At 38.6% G+C, this 16,731-nt stretch overlaps 1 protein-coding gene across 1 annotated transcript; it reads right to left on the bottom strand.

Moving 5' to 3' along the window:
- Nucleotides 1–6,754: 6,754 nt before the first annotated feature.
- LOC131993984 (fatty acyl-CoA reductase 1-like) lies at nucleotides 6,755–10,560 on the bottom strand. The gene is made up of 6 exons (XM_059367362.1): nucleotides 10,509–10,560; nucleotides 8,450–8,577; nucleotides 7,967–8,367; nucleotides 7,485–7,594; nucleotides 7,019–7,401; nucleotides 6,755–6,949 (listed from the first exon to the last, which is right to left on the bottom strand). Exons 1-6 carry the CDS (start codon nucleotides 10,558–10,560, stop codon nucleotides 6,755–6,757), a joined length of 1,269 nt encoding a protein of 422 aa, XP_059223345.1.
- Nucleotides 10,561–16,731: the final 6,171 nt, after the last annotated feature.

Below are 16,731 nucleotides of genomic sequence, written 5' to 3'. Positions count from 1 at the left end.
GTCACAAGCTGTGAAAAAAATTTGCCAACGCCAACTATATGAAAAATCCGCAATTACTTTTTGGGCAACCCAATACTTAATATCAATATAGGTCGTTGGGGATTGCAAATGAGCCATATCGGTTCAGATTTGGATAAAGCTCCCATATAAACCGATCCCGATTAGACTTCTTGAGCCCCTGGAAGATGCAATTTTTGTCCGATTTGGCAGAAATTTTGCACATCGTGTTCTGTTATGACTTCCAAGAACTGTGCCAAGTGCGGTCCAAATCGGTTAAGAACCTGATATAACTTCTACAAACTGATTTCCTCATTTGACTTCTTGATCCCCTGGAAGACGCAATTTTTATCCGATTTGGTTGAAAATTTGCACATAGGGTTCAGTTATGACTTTTTACAACTGTGCTCAGTACGGTTCAAATCAGTCAAGAATGTGATATAGCTCCCATATAGACTCTTCTCCCGGTTTCACTTTTTGAATCGTTACGAGCCGCAATTTTTGTCCGATATGACTGAAATTGAGCATTGAAATTGTTTTGTTTTGTTAAGACAATTGTGCCAAGTACGGTCCAAATCGGTCAAGAACTTGATATATCTCCAATGTAAACTGGCCTCTCGATCACCCCTGTTGGTTCCTTTAACTAAATTTATTTTTTAAAAATTTTTACCAGAGTCCATGGAGGTGGGTTTCCGACCAAACTTACCATGCTTTTACTTCTTATACCTAAAACCCATAGAATATGGGGTATATTCATTCAGTCATTCCATTTGCAACACATCGTTATATACATATCCGACCCTACAATGATACAAATATTTCTACATACCTTATCATAAATGGTAATTACGTAAAGTGATAGTAATGTAGTAAGGATTAGATTTAAGCCTAACTTTTTTAATTAATTATAGTACTGCGGTGCATGGAAAACTATTTTAGCAAATAAAGATATTTGGCAGAAAAACTTTTCATTCAAAGAATTCTTTTCGACTTAGACTTCTCTGTGCCACTGTATACAATTTATTGATCATCTTTTGTTTATTAAAACACGTTTTAAATTTAAACACTTTTTACAATAATTTTTTTTTATTTATTATTATTATTTGTTATAGATATTTTCACTTCTCTAAAGTTGTTTAAATATCCAGCGAACGATAATATGATACAGTTTGTAAGCGAAATAAAATTGTACAAGTCGGTATAGTAGGTATTTTCTGTAAAAAAGTAAACACAAATTAAATTTATCAGTTCCAAATTTTTTAAAGGAAAACTAAAACATAGTTACACAGAAAAAATAAAACGACAAATCATTTGGAAACCCCTTAAAGAGTCTCCGCAATCAAGGTGTGTTAAATGTATTGGAGGTCGGGTTACAAGGATCGCTGTTTCAGCCCTACCAGGGGCCTCATCAGCTTGCCTTGCCACCAAAAGATTACATGTTTACACCTACTGACTAATTGGTGAGCATTGTAATGGTGAAATTTGTGTCAAACTTTTTCTGTGTATATCGGTTTAGCAAAGCTTACAATACAATAAGACTTACATTTGTAATATTCTTCGAGCTCGCGGTAGCGTCGAAGGATCCTCCTTTAGCAAAATTTCTCTCACAGCAAATGATGTAGATCGTGCAACTGCTAGTAGAGTTGAATTCAAATTTGCAATTCTCAAAATGTCCATATTAAATTCAGTACTGAAATACACAAGAATAAGCACACGTACATAAACCCAATAAAAAGTAGCTCTTAACATTAAAGACAAAAATAAATGATAGGTTGGGTAAGGTTGAAAAGAGGGTACATATACTAATCTGCCCCATGCCACTATATACTTACACCTAAGCCAGTTATCAGTTTGTTGTGCGCTCTAAAAACTAAAAAGTAATCTCGAAAAAGAAAATATAAATTAGGAATCCCGTGCCAATTACAAAATCCTTAAATGTTTTCCATGCCACGCCCGTAATTTGGTCCAAGTCTGGTATTGTGTGACCACCTAAGTGCCGGTATCTGTTAGACACGAAAGCCGGGCAATGACAAAGGAAATGCTCCAACGTCTCATCATTTTCCCTGCATGAATAAATGATAACTAAGAACTTGCATTGCTTGATGGAGATAACAACAAAACGTGTACTAAGTTCGGCAGGGCCGAATCCTTAAAGGCAGAGGTAAAGTTTGAAGATGGGTTATATCGAACAATGTTTTGATATAGCTCCCCATAGACCGATCCGCCGATTTAAGGTCTTAGGCCCACAAAAGCCACATTTATTATCCGATTTTGCTGAAATTTCGGACAATGAGTTTTGTTAGGCCCATCGACATCCTTCCTCAATTTGGCTCAGATCGGTCCAGATTTGGATATAGCTGCCATATAGACCGATTTCTCGATTTAAAGTTTTCGGTCCATAAAATGCGCATTTATTGTCCGATTTTGCCAAAATTTGGAACAGTGAGTTGCGTTAAGCAATTTGACATCCTTCTTCAATTTGACCTACATCAGTGCAGATTTGTATGTAGCTGCCATATAGACAGTTCTCCTGATTTAAGGTATTAGGATCATTAAAGGCGCATTTATTGTCCGATGTCACCGAAATTTGGGATAGTGAGTTGTGTTAGGCCACTTGACATCCTCCTTCGATCTATTCCTGATCGGATCAGTTGTGCCATTTAGACCGATCTCTCGATTTAAAGTCTTGGGCCCATAAAAGGCGAATTTATTATCCGATTTTGCTGAAATTTCGGACATTGAGTTGTGTTAGTCCACTCGAAGTCTTTCCTTAATTTGGCTTCGATCGGTTCAGATTTGGATATAGCTGCCATATAGACCGATTTCTCGATTTAAGGTCCTCGGTCCATAAAATGCGCATTTATTGTCCGTTTTTGCCAAAATTTGGAACAGTGAGTTGCGTAAAGCCCTTTGACATCCTTCTTCAATTTGACCTAGATCGATCCAGATTTGTATACAGCTGCCATATAGACATTTCACGATTTAAGGTTTTGGTCCCATAAAAGGCGAATTTATTATCCGATATCGTCGAAATTTGGAACAGTAAGTTGTGTTAGGGCTTTCGATATCACCCATTACTTGGGGGGCCACCATTAATTGAACTTCATTGTTAATCCCATACTCGTAATGTACTCCAAAATACTCTTCATTTGAGTCCAATATTGTCTTAATAGTCCAATATGAATATTTGGGGCGGTTTTGGGATTGGGGCGGCCCACTAGGTACCTGCACTCAATTTTTAAAATCATAATCGAGCTCTACACCCGAATACTTTTTAATTGAGTCCTATATCGTTCCGATCGGTTCACTTTTGGTTTTGGACGGAACTTTTGGGATAATTTTGGGCTCGGGGCGCGCAATTTTTAATATCGCTTTCGCACTTTACTCTCAAATACATTTCATTTGAGTCCCATAATGTTCCGATCGGCCCACTTTTATTTTTGTGTAATGCTTTTGGGGTAAGGGTGAGGGTACGCCCCTTACGATATCAACAAACTCTCTAGCCTACTGCTTCTTTCAAACCATATTCGTAATCTACTCCCAAATACCTTTCATTTAAGTCCCGTATTGTCCCGATCGGTCCACTTTTATTTTTGGGTGGTTCTTTGGGGTAAGGGAGGAGGTCCTCCCACTTACGATATCAACAAAATCTATAGATTATTAATCCTTCCAGACCATGTTTGTAATCTACTCCCTAATACCTGTCATTTGAGTCCCATTTTGGTCGTTATAGTCCAATATGCCCGTTTGAGGGTGTTTTGGGGTCGGGGCGACCTGGGACCCAACATTCAATATCAAGTTAGTACTCTACTCTCAAATGCCTTTGAGTTTGAGTCCCATACTGTCCCAATCGGTCTACTTTTAGTTTTGGTTTGTGCTTTTGGGGCAAGAGGGAGGGTCCGCCCCCTTCTGATTTCAAAAAATTGTACAGCCTTTTATTCCTTCCCGATCATCCAAAACAATCTGTAAAAATTTCATGAAGTCTTTTTCGAGTCTGTTCGGAACAAACAAACCAGCAGACAAACAAGCACTCTTTCAGTTTTACATAATAATAAAGGGTGATTTTTTAGCTATTATATTTTTGGCAACGCTGGTTCAAACAGCTCACGAACGTTTCGCGTTTTGTTTCACTGTTTGGTCTATACTTCAACCATAAATCGCCTACTACGCTTGCAAATTATTGAATTTTATTATCAAAATGCGTGCTCTGTTAAGAAAGTTCACTTCTTCTTAAGCGACAAAGCTCATTTTTGGCTCAATGGGTAAGTAAATAAGCAAAATTGTCGATTTTGGAGTGAAGATCAGCCAGAAGCATTGCAAGAGCTACCAATGCATACAGAAAAAGTCACAATTTAGTATGGTTTATGGTCTGGTTGCTTCATTGGGCCGTACTTCTTCAAAGATGATGCGAATCGTTACGTAACTGTGAATGGTGAGCGCTGTTGTGGGATGATAACTTACTTTTTTTCAAAAATGCAAGAGCTTGACTTACTGACATATGGCTTCAACAAGACGGTGCCATATGGCACACAGCACGCGTAGCCATGGACTTATTGAGAGGCGAGTTCGGTGAACATTTTATTTCACATTTGGGACCCGACAACTGGCCGCCTAGATGGTGTGATATAACGCCTTTACATTATTTTTTGTGAGGTTGTTCCTTTACGGAATGTTCATGGGAAATTTAGTAGAATCTTATAGCTCATTTCTATACAGACAAGCCCGCTTCAATTGACGCATGGGAAGATAACATTGAAACATTTTTTCCTGAGATACCGGCCGAAATGTTGGAACGAGTGTGCCAAAATTGGATTAATTGAATTAAATTTGGACATCAAATTTTTTTATCTATTCCCAAATATTATGGTCAGTAAATATGTTGAGGTTGGGGCTGTTTCATAGGTGCGATGGCCACCAGACTCTTGAAAGTAGATATAAAGTTCTTGCTCTACTCTCAACTACCTTTTGTTTCAACCCCATATTACCATTGTCAGAAAATATGTCATGGTTGGGTGTTGTTTTGGGGGTGGTGTGCACCCCCAGAGGCTTGGTCCAGAAAGTGGTTATCAATTTTGTGATTGCAAATTTGCCCATGAACATTCCATTAAGGAACAAGGGCAAACTTCTCACATATCATTGAGTGCTGTCCGGTACAAGTTTTAAGCTCAATTATAATAGGCCTTCTTTTTATAGCCGAGTCCGAACGACGTGTCGCAGTGCGACGCCTATTTGGGGAGAAGTTTTTATATGGCATAGTACCTCACAAATGTCGCCAGCATTTGGAGGGAATAACCACCGCTGAACCATTTTTATACCCTCCACCATAGGATGGGGGTATATAATTTTCTTCATTCTGTTTGTAACACCTCGAAATATGCGTCTAAGACCCCATAAAGTATATATATTCTTGATCGTCAAGCACGCAAACTTTTGAAGGAGTAGAGCTAGCCGCTTGAAATTTTGCACAAATACTTCTTATTGGTGTAGGTCGGTTGGGATGGTAAATGGGCCCAGGTTTTGATATAGCTGCCATATAAACCGATCTTGGGTTTTGACTTCTTGAGCCTCTAGAGGGCGCAATTCTCGTCCAATTTGACTGAAATTTTGAGCATAGTGTTTTGATATCACTTCCAACAACTGTGCGAAGTATGGTTCAAATCGGTCCATAACCTGATATAGCTGCTATATAAACCGATCTTGGGTCTTGACTTCTTGAGCTTTTAGAAGGCGCAATTCCTATCCGATTTGGCTGTAATTTTGCACGTGGTGTTTTGGTAACATTTCCAACATTTATGCAGAGTGTGTTCCGAATCGGTCCATAACCTGATATAGCTGCTATATAAACCGATCTGGGATCTTGAGTTCTTTAGCCTCTAGAGAGCGTAATTCTCATCCGATTTGCCACAAACGGCTTCTTCCATGGCCTTCAACCTACGTGTGCAATATGGTCTGAATCGATCTATAGCTTGACACAGCTGTGCTAAGTATGGTTCAAATCGGTCCATAACCTGGTATAGCTGCCATATAAACCGATCTTGGGGCTTGACTTCTTGAGCTTTTAGAAGGCGGAATTCTTATCCGATTTGACTGAAATATTGCACATAGTGTTTTGGTATCACTTCCAACAACTGTGCGAAGTATGGTTCAAATCGTTGCATTACCTGATATAGCTGCTATACTAACCGATCTTGGGTCTAGACTTCTTGAGCTTTTAGAACGTGTAATTCCTATCCGGTTTGGCTGTAATTTTGCACATGGTGTTTTGGTATCACTTCCAACATTTATGCGAAGTATGGTCCAAATCGGTCCATAACCTGATATAGCTGCCATATAAACCGATCTGGGATCTTGAGTTCTTGAGCCTCTAGAGGGCGCAATTCTCATCCGATTTGTCACAACTGTTGTACAACGACTTCTCCCATGGCCTTCAACATACGTGTGCAATATGGTCTGAATCGATCTATAGCTTGACACAGCTCCCATATAAACCGATCTACCGATTTTACTTCTTGAGCCCCGAATCGGACTATAACATTATTCTTTGTTTGCCTAAAAAGAGATACTGCGCAAATGCAAATGAGGATTGTTGGTTCAGTTTTGGATATAACTTCCATATAAACCTTCTTCCATCACCCTATTTGGAAACCGCAATTATTATCCGATTTGGCTGAAATTTCGCACATAGTGTTTTGGGTAGGGAACAGATCCATATTCTACTGTCTACTATCCTCAATTCAATTGTTGTCCACACTTAGACTTACCCATGAAGTTTCTGCATCATCTCTTCGGCACAGCAAATTCCATTGCTCTTATATGTATTCCATGTGAAAGGTAGCAAAACTTGCATCATGATAAAAGTTTTTCGTTGGGCTTTCATCATTACTGGTTTGCGGCCGAATAATACCAATAAAAGGTCCACTAAAAGGGCTGGCAAAAGGTGTTTAAGAATAAACTGAAATTTAAAATGGAAAACATGAACAAGATGAGGGTAACAATGATAAACATCACCACTACCCCATACCAGAAAATAGAAGATCAAATTGTTCGTTGTAAATTTGATGCCAGGCAGAAGTAAATTTTTGTTATATGCTGCGTCTCGGAATATACCGTTTTCTAAAAGTAAATCCACATAGCCGGCATAGGTGACGTCTATGTGAGTATACATCGATGTATGAAAAATGGGTATTTCTGTTGGCCGACAATCTTGGGCATAGATTTGAGCAGTTTTCATGGCAAAAAAAGCCATGCTTTTAATGGCCAAATCTTGCGGTGTGAAATCAATAAAAACCTCTTTGGGAGAATTCATAACTTTAAGCAGGCCTGTGCCAGTTAAAACAAACATTCCCACAGCCCCGGTGAGATTTGTGGGAAATCCAGGTTCAGGCTCCTCAGCAGACATAATCACTGCACAATGGGAGAGAGAGAGAAGGAGATTATATGAAAGTGTTAATTGAAATAGCCTTATTTCTCTTGAAAGTTGGACTTACATATTGCCGGCCTATAAATTACAAGTGGCAGCTTGTCACGAAAATCGTTTACCAATGATTCAGCTATATTTTTGGTAAAACAGTAAGTGTTGGGAAATCCAATAATTAACCTAAAATTTAGTGGGAAGAAAATTTGTAAGAAGGATTTCAAATGTAAGAAATTTTGAAAACAAATGTTTCTTCATGTTATAGAATAATTTTTAAAAATTTATAATGAAACTAATAAGGAGTTATTAATATCCACTTCCGACCCTGTGCATTATAAATTCTATTGATCATCATTAAATTTTATGACGATTAACGATATTCATTCATGTGTCTGTCCTTCCGTTTGCCCGTTGTAATCTCGTGACAATTCTCAGTTTGTAGCAGAGATGGGTATGGAAGTCGACAAGAAAACCTTTCCCCATTACCTATTCATCATTCTCTCTCTCTCTCTCTCTCTGCTGAACACTGAGAATTGCCTTAAGTCTAATACTTACTTGCGTGTTAAAGCTTCCATAATTTCTTCCGAAATGTCATCACGATTCGCTAGATTTAAAAGGAATTTCCAATCCATAGGTGGTTCATACAGTTTTGCCTCTGTAAATTCCAGATACGGATTGCTAAAGAATGTCGATACATGCATGAATACTTCCAGGTGTTTCAAGGTTTCGCCAAATCTTAGAGCCTCCAGTGTGCCACCCACATTGAGCTTAACCGCCTGCAAGAGCGGTTCATCGAAACGTACTGTAGCAGCACCATGAAACACTACCGACACATTCGCCAAGAGTTTCATATACTCCGGAGTAATGCCCAGCATGGGAAGTTCAACATCGCCGGGAATGGGACAAATCTTATCATCGAATTCGTTGGGTTTTTCAGAATTAAGACGACGAAAAATCTGTTGAAATGAATATAGGATTTATTTGTTAAGAATTTTACTTAACCAATAATAATTTGTGGAAAAATCTGCCTTAACTCACCTTATCTTGTTTTAATGTTTTTAACCGTTCTTGCAATGGCGTTCGGTTTTTTGGACGTAATAATATATAAATTTTACCAATGTTACAGGAACGTAATAATTTTTCAATCAATGCCTTCCCCAAAATACCTAAAAATCATTGAAATTGTTAGTTTTTTTGCAGAAAAAGGGCGAAACAGCCAGCAGAAAAGAAAAACCCTAAATAACAAAGACTTTTTTGTACCCTCCACCATTGGATGGAGGTATACGAATTTCGTCATTCTGTTTGTAACTACTCGAAATATTCGTCTGAGGCCCATAAAGTATATATTGGGTTGCCCAAAAAGTAATTGCGGATTTTTCATATAGTCGGCGTTGACAAATTCCTTACAGCTTGTGACTCTGTAATTGCATTCTTTCTTCTGTCAGTTATCAGCTGTTACTTTTAGCTTGCTTTAGAAAAAAAGTGTAAAAAAAGTATATTTGATTAAAGTTCATTCGCAATTACTTTTTGGGCAACCCAATATATTCTTGATCGTCGTGACATTTTATGTCGATCTAGCCATATCCGGCCGTCTGTCTGCCGAAAGCACGCTAACTTTCGAAGGAGTAAAGCTCGCCACTTTAAATTTTGCACAAATACTTCTTATTTTGTGTAGGTCGGTTGGGATTGTAAATGGTTCATCTCGCTCCATCTTTTGATATAGCTGCCATATAAACCGATCTGGGACTTGACTTCTTGAGCCTCTAGAGGGCGCGATTCTTATCCGAATGGAATGAAATATTGCACGACGTGTTTCGCAATGACTTCCAACAACTGTGCTAAGTTTGGTTCAAAGCGGTCAATAACCTGACATGGGTGACATATAATCCGATCTTCAATCTTAACTTCTTGAGCCACTAAAGGGCACAATTCTTATACGATTTGGCTGAAATTTTGCACGAGGTATTTTGTTATGACTTCCAACAACTGTGCCAAGTACAATAAAGTACGGTTCAAATCGGTTTATAATTTGATAAAGCTCCCATATAAACCGATCTCCCAATTTGATTTCTTGAGCTCTTACAAGCCTCAATTTTTGTCCGATTTGGCTGAACATTTGCAGGCGGTGTTCTGTTACGACTTCCAACAACTGTGCTATGTATGGTCCAAATAAGTCTATAATCTGATATTGCTTCCATAGAAACCGATCTCCTGATTTGACTTCTTGAGCACTTACAAGCCGCAATTTTTGTCTGATTTGGTTGAAATTTGACACGTAGTGTTCTGTTCTGACTTTCAACAAATGTATTTAGTACTGTCCAAATCGGTCATAAACCTGATATAGCTTCCATACAAACCGATCTCCCGATTTGATTTCTTGAGCCCTTACAAGCTGCAATTTTTGTCCTATTTGGCTGAAATTTTGCATGTATAGTTCTGTTAAGACATCTAATAACTGTGCCAAGTATGGTTCAAATCGGTCTATAACCTGATATAGCTCCCATATGAAACGATCTCCCGATTTGACTTCTTAAGTCCGTACAAGCCTCAATTTTTGTCCGATTTAGCTGAAATTTTACGGTCCAAATCAGTCTATAACCTGATATAACTCCCATGTAAACCGGTCTCTCAGTCATCCTTGTTCGCTTCCTAAAAGCTTTAATGTTTGCTGGTTTGACAGAAGTTTGGTCTCTCAGCCATCACTGTTCGGTTGCTAGAAGCTTTAGTTTTTGCTGGTTTGACAGAAGTTTGGTATGTAGAATAAAATTATGTCCTTCAACTGAATTCATTTTATATAAATTTTTGGCAGAATCCATGGTGGTGGGTCCCAAAGATTTCGCCCGGCCGACATAGCTCGCTTTTACTTGTTTTTTTTTTTTTTCCAGAAATCCTGCCAAGAACTTGACAACTAGGAAGGGAAAGAGGGTGTTAAATTTGACCCATCCAAAGTTAAAACACTTTTAATTTTTGTATTTCGATTATTAACGTAAACCAACATTTTCTACTCTATGCATCCCTTTTTCTAAAATTTTCCAATAACCAATTCGTTCACACAAAAATTTACTATTTTTTTATGACTTATGAAGGCACAATTTACCTGATCCTCCGGTTATAAAAATTTCTCGGCCTTTGAAGAATTCTGAAATCATTTTTCACCGCCTTGTGTTCTGTACTGTAATAGAGTTTAAAGTAAGTGTTTCTCCTTTCAAAAGTAAAAAAATTTAATCCAAGCAATTCCGCTTGTTTTGGGCATGTATTTAAATGTTTAAAATTTTGTCGTATTACAGCTTCGAGTATTTAGGGAAAGAGAATAAATTATCGACTTATGAATATTTTTGGAGCATAATGATAGGGGAGACAAATGAAATTCACTAGGTAAAAAGGTGAACTCACAGTGTTTGAAATATGTTTCCTTTATTATACTCACCACCATAAGATAGTTGGCAAACAAACCTATTCATTTCGTTTGTAACGCCTCGAGATATTGATAATCGATTCCATAATGTATAAATTTTTTGGAGACGTAGACGTATTTTTATTTCGCTCTGCAAGATTTTTCTGTATCTCATAATATTGGGTTGTCTAAAAAGTAATTGTCGGTGATATAGTAGTAATATAGTCGGCGTTGACAAATTTTTTCAACGGCTTGTGACTCTGTAATTGCATTCTTTCTTCTGTCAGTTATCAGCTGTTACTTTTAGCTTGTTTTAGGAAAAAAGTGCGCGAAATTTTGTTTACATTTGTTTGTTTGGCGTCAATTTTAATATGGGTACCACATGTATTGAAAGATACATGATATGCACCTTAAACGCAATGAATTCGATCCGTTTTTAAAACGAATCATAACTGGAGATGAAAAATGGATTGTTTACAACAACGTTAGTTGAAAACGATCATGGTCCAAGCATTGTGAACCAGCTCAAACCACTTCAAAGGCTGATATCCACCAAAAGAAGGTTATGCTGTCTGTTTGGTGGGATTGGAAGGGTGTGGTATATTTTGAGCTGCTTCCAAGGAACCAAACGATTAATTCGGATGTTTACTGTCAACAATTGGACAAATTGAATACAGCCATCAAGGAGAAGCGACCAGAATTGGTCAATCGTAAAGGTGTCATATTCCACCAGGACAACGCTAGACAGCACACATCTTTGGTCACTCGCCAAAAACTGAGTGAGCTTGGCTGGGAACTTTTAATGCATCCATCATATAGCCCTGACCTTGCACGATCAGACTACCATTTATTTCGATCTTTGCAGAACTCCTTAAATAGTAAAACTTTCGGCAATGATGAGGCTATAAAATCGCACTTGGTTCAGTTTTTTGCAGAAAAATGCCAGAAATTCTATGAGCGTGGAATACTAAATTTGCCAGGAAGATGGCAAAAGGTTATCGAACAAAATGGCAATTATATATTTGATTAAAGTTCATTCTAAGTTTTATTAAAAATGCATTTACTTTCTTTTAAAAAATCCGCAATTACTTTTTAGGCAACCCAATAGGTATTTATTTTCGGAGAAATTTTTAAGTCTCTCAAGGATAGCTAAGATAGTATTATCCAATAGGCGGCTGATGTTTTGCGTCTGTATTCGATGGAGCAGCAGAAATAGAAGCCCTGAGTTGGCTTAGAATGGACTCCAAAGACCCAACAGCTACGGTGGTGTTATCAGGCCGTAGAATGTTGTCTGCTACTGAGACCTCGGATGGTGGAGTGATTGCGCCAGGCTCCACTAGCCGACAGATGACTGGTCAGCAGGGGCTTTCGACGAAGACACCCGGTTCGAGTTTTAAGGACAAAGCCGAACCTATTTTATCTTCGTGTGCCTATAATTTGCCTTGGCCATCGGTCTTATTAGCAAGCCAATATGTTCTTTAAGAGGTTAGAAAAATAAAAAGCGCCTCACTCCCAGATTTATTGGGAGGATTGGTGGTAATAACCCTACGACTCTCGCCGATTAAGAGAGAGATTCCCTTAACCGGACTAGGAGATACAGTGAACGGCACCGCAGTCAGCCAAAAGACTGCGGGCAGATGGAGGGCATCCCATGGCCAAAAGAACTAAATAGAGCTGGCAAAATATCGATGGCACTATCGATACTATTGATATTTAATTTTTTTACTGAATATCGATTGATATTTTCCCGATGGATACTATCGCAAAAGTAAATTTTTTTGCAAAACTTAACAAAAATATGCAATGCGACACTAATGTTTCCATAAAGATACATTGCGCCTATAGAGGGCTTAATTTTTATCCGATTAGGCTAACATTTTGTACAATGATTTCTCTCATGACTTCCAACTGATTTTGGTTTTATTTGGTCGTGCATTGATATTGATTCTATATAAATCGATCTCCAGATTTTAACTTCTTATTTTCGATAGAAATATAGGTGATAAAATTTGTCTTAGAACTAAGACGAACAATAGTAATATGGCTCCAAGGAGCTTTGCCAATGTCGCTAAGGACAACTTGTCGACCACTACGACAAGGGAGAAAACCATGGCTGAATACCTAGGAGCAATTGGAGTGGGATAGTCAATGATCTGTCATCGGTATACTCCAAAGTCCTTGCAGAATTATGTGGGCCTCTTCCAGTCCGCGACGATTCAGGTTTTTCTCGGGGCCGATACAAAGTAATTGCCTTCGGGGATCAACGCTCAATTGAGGTGTATCATTGCGCCCTAAAGAAGATTGGCAAGATCTGGCTAGGCGCAGCACTAGATTTAGTCAAGAAGGAAGATATTGCTTCTCGACCAATGGCACATGCTTGGTGGTTTCCCTCAGATCCCGAATTCATACTTGGGAGACTAAGGGGCCATAATCCCAATCTTTCAACCACCGACTTGAAGAGTGGTAGATTGGATGAGGCTGTTGGTGACCGGATATATGTGCGAGAGGGTCATCCGATTGGATTGGGCTCAAGGTGAGCGCCAGCGGGGAAGCACAAAACTTAAAAGGTACTTCGACAGCAGCATAAGATATAAAGTCATAACAACAACTGGCATAAATATCTTCTTAGACAGCCAGCCAGCCATTGAATCCCTGGAGAACGCACTTCTGAAATCAAAAACCGCACTTGACGGTCACAGATCGCTCAATGAGATGGCTGAACAGTTTAATATTCATCTGTTCTGGGTTCCGGGCCACAGATATATCTCAAGGAATCGTAAACCGAACGAGTTTGTGAGACTAGGAACTACCTTACACATTCTAAAGGAACTGGAATCTGTGGATTTGCCTCTACCGACGTGTAAACTAAGTCTGCAGGGTCAGGATCATGATAGATGGTCATAAAAAGGGGAGCTGCGATCATTCCAAAACTATGTGAACTTATCTAGACTTGAAGAGGTCTACCGCTTTATTGTCACTGCTTCGAACATATGTCTCAGTCATTGTGGTCCTAATGACAGGTCTGATCGGAAAACATGCTGACAGACTGAAGGTTGCCAGTAACGACTTTTGCCGAATCTATGAGAACATCGAAGAAGAAGAGACTATAGAACAGTGGGTGGCAAATGCACACACACTACTAAACATATTTGTGTACGAGAATAAGAACATAAGCCCATGGGCTTGGAAATATTAAGCACCTAGTGTGTGCCCTACTGCTATAGAACATATCATGTGTGTGTGTACCGCACTGGCAGTCAGAAGGAGTTCCACTTTAGATTCTCATTTCTTTGAGGACTTGTCTGATTTAGCGGATGTGAACATTCACAAGTTGTTGCGTTCAACGGTAGAAACAAGAAGGGGTCTTCCTTCTCCTGTTTCCGTGGTAAAACTTCTAAGTAAGTCAGTTGGCAGGCTGCCACCTTAACCTAAACCTAAGCCATATTCGTCCGTCCGTCTTTCTCTCTATCTTTCGAAATCAAGACAGCAGTCGAACGAGTGAAAATATTCCCTTGAAATTGTGCACACAGACTTCTTATTATGTATGTAGTTTTAGATTGCAAATGGGTTGCCCAAAAAGTAATTGCGGATTTTTCATATAGTCTGCGTTGACAAATTTTTTCACAGTTTGTGACTCTGTAATTGCATTCTTTCTTCTGTCAGTTATCAGCTGTTACTTTTAGCTTACTTTAGAAAAAAAGTATAAAAAAAAGTATATTTGATTAAAGTTCATTCTAAGTTTTATTAAAAATGCATTTACTTTCTTTTAAAAAATCCGCCTAATTTGAATTCTTTAGTCCCTGGAAGCCACAATTTTTTTCGTATCTGGCCAAAATTTTACACGGAGTGTTTTGTTATTTGTGTCAGAGCAGTCTAAATCTATACCTGATATAGCTCATATATGACCCGAGCTCCCGATTTCACATCTTGAGAACCTGGAAGCCGCAATAGCTTTCCTACTTGGCTGGAATTTTACACGGAGTGTTTTGTTATGACTTCCAACAACTGTGCCAAGCACGGTTCAAATCGGTCAATAACCTGACACAGCTCTCATAAGACCCGATCTTCCGATTAGAATTTGTGCCTTTTTTCAAAAACTTCGTACGTAACACATACACATATGTCTTCAACTGAAATCTTTTGTGGACATTTTTTGCAGAATCCTTGATGGTGGGTTCCCAAGATTCGGTCCGGCTTAACTTTGCAATTTTTATACCCTACACTATCTCTGTGGTACAGAGTTTTATAACTTTGTGCATTTGTTTGCAACGCTAAGAAGTAAAAGAAATTGATAAGTATGCCGATCGGCTTAAAATCACTTCCTGATCCGATTTTGCTATGTCCATCAGTCTGTCCATGTATTCTTGCGATCTAGGTAAAGATCGCATTTATTGTCCGTTTTTCATGCAATTTTGCACATGCCACTTTTTTTGGCCCAAGGACGAACTCTTGGGGTTTTGAAAAGAATCGGTTCAGATTTAGATATAGCTCCCATATATATCTTTTATCCAATGTGGTCTTTTAAGGCTGTAGAAGCCACAATTTTGATCCGATCTTTACACAATTTGGCACTTTGGCAGTACGTGTGAAAAGTTTCGTCAATATCGGCTTAGAGTTAGATAAGGCTCTTATATATAACTTTCAGCCGATATAGCCTTTTAAGGCTGTAAAAGTCACAGATTTGTTCCGATCTTTAAAAATATTAGCAAGAGATGTTTTATCGGTTCAGATTTAGATATAGCTTCCATATATATTTTTCTTCCGATATGGCCTTGTAAGACTGTAGTACCTCAATTTTGATCCGATCCTTACAAAATTTAGTACGTGTACTAAATTTTATCAAAGACGGTCGAGACTTATATCCCTGATATATATCTTTCATCCGATATGGCCCTTAAAGGCTTTAGTAGCGACAATTTTAGTCCTATCAAAAAAAATTTTACAAGGTTCTATTCAATATTTCAATAGATATGCAAACTTAAAAGTAGTTGTATGTAGACTTTGCGGTGAAGGGTATTATATAGTTGGCACCGCCCAACTTCCCTTAGAAGTTTTTCTTTAAATCCTACACCATAACGGGCAAGAAAGGATCATAAATAGTTGTGGTTCCCCTTGCAAAGCTATCATTTGATTAAAGTTTTTGTGCTCTTGCAAATGCAAATTTGCCCATGAATATTCCATTAAGGAACAGGGGCAAGCTTCTCACATATCAATGAGTGCTGTCCAATTCAAGTTTAAGCTCAATGATAAGGGGCCTCCTTTTTATAGCCGAGTCCGAACGGCGTGCCGCATTGCGACACCTGTTTGTGGAGAAGTTTTTACATTGCTGCCACCGTAGCGCAGAAGTTAGTATGTCCGCCTATGACACTGAACGCCTGGGTTCGAATCCTAGCGAAACAATCAGGAACAATTTTCTGCGGTGGTTTCCGCTCCTAATGCTGGCAACATTTGTGAGGTACTATGCCACGCAAAAACTTCTTTGCAAAGAGCTGTCTCACTGCGGCACGCCGTTCGGACTTAGCTATAAAATGAAGGCTCCTTATTATTGAGCTTAAACTTGAATCGGAGTGCACTCATTGAAATGTGAGAAGTTGGCCTCAGTTCCTTAGTGAAATGTTCATGGGCAAAATTTTCAATTTACACACCAGTCCGTTTCTAAAACCGCGCAATATTGATGTAAGCCCCATAAGTCTATGCTTATAAAGGGTGATTTTTTTGAGGTTAGGATTTTCATGCATTAGTATTTGACAGATCACGTGGGATTTCAGACATGGTGTCAAAGAGAAAGATGCTCAGTATGCTTTGACATTTCATCATGAATAGACTTACTAACGAGCAACGCTTGCAAATCATTGAATTTTATTACCAAAATCAGTGTTCGGTTCGAAATGTGTTCATTCACCGTAACGTTGCGTCCAACAGCATC

Source organism: Stomoxys calcitrans, chromosome 4, assembly GCF_963082655.1.
Source record: "Stomoxys calcitrans chromosome 4, idStoCalc2.1, whole genome shotgun sequence".
In the NCBI taxonomy this organism is placed as follows: domain Eukaryota; kingdom Metazoa; phylum Arthropoda; class Insecta; order Diptera; family Muscidae; genus Stomoxys; species Stomoxys calcitrans.
This window is presented reverse-complemented; position numbering and strand designations above follow the sequence as displayed.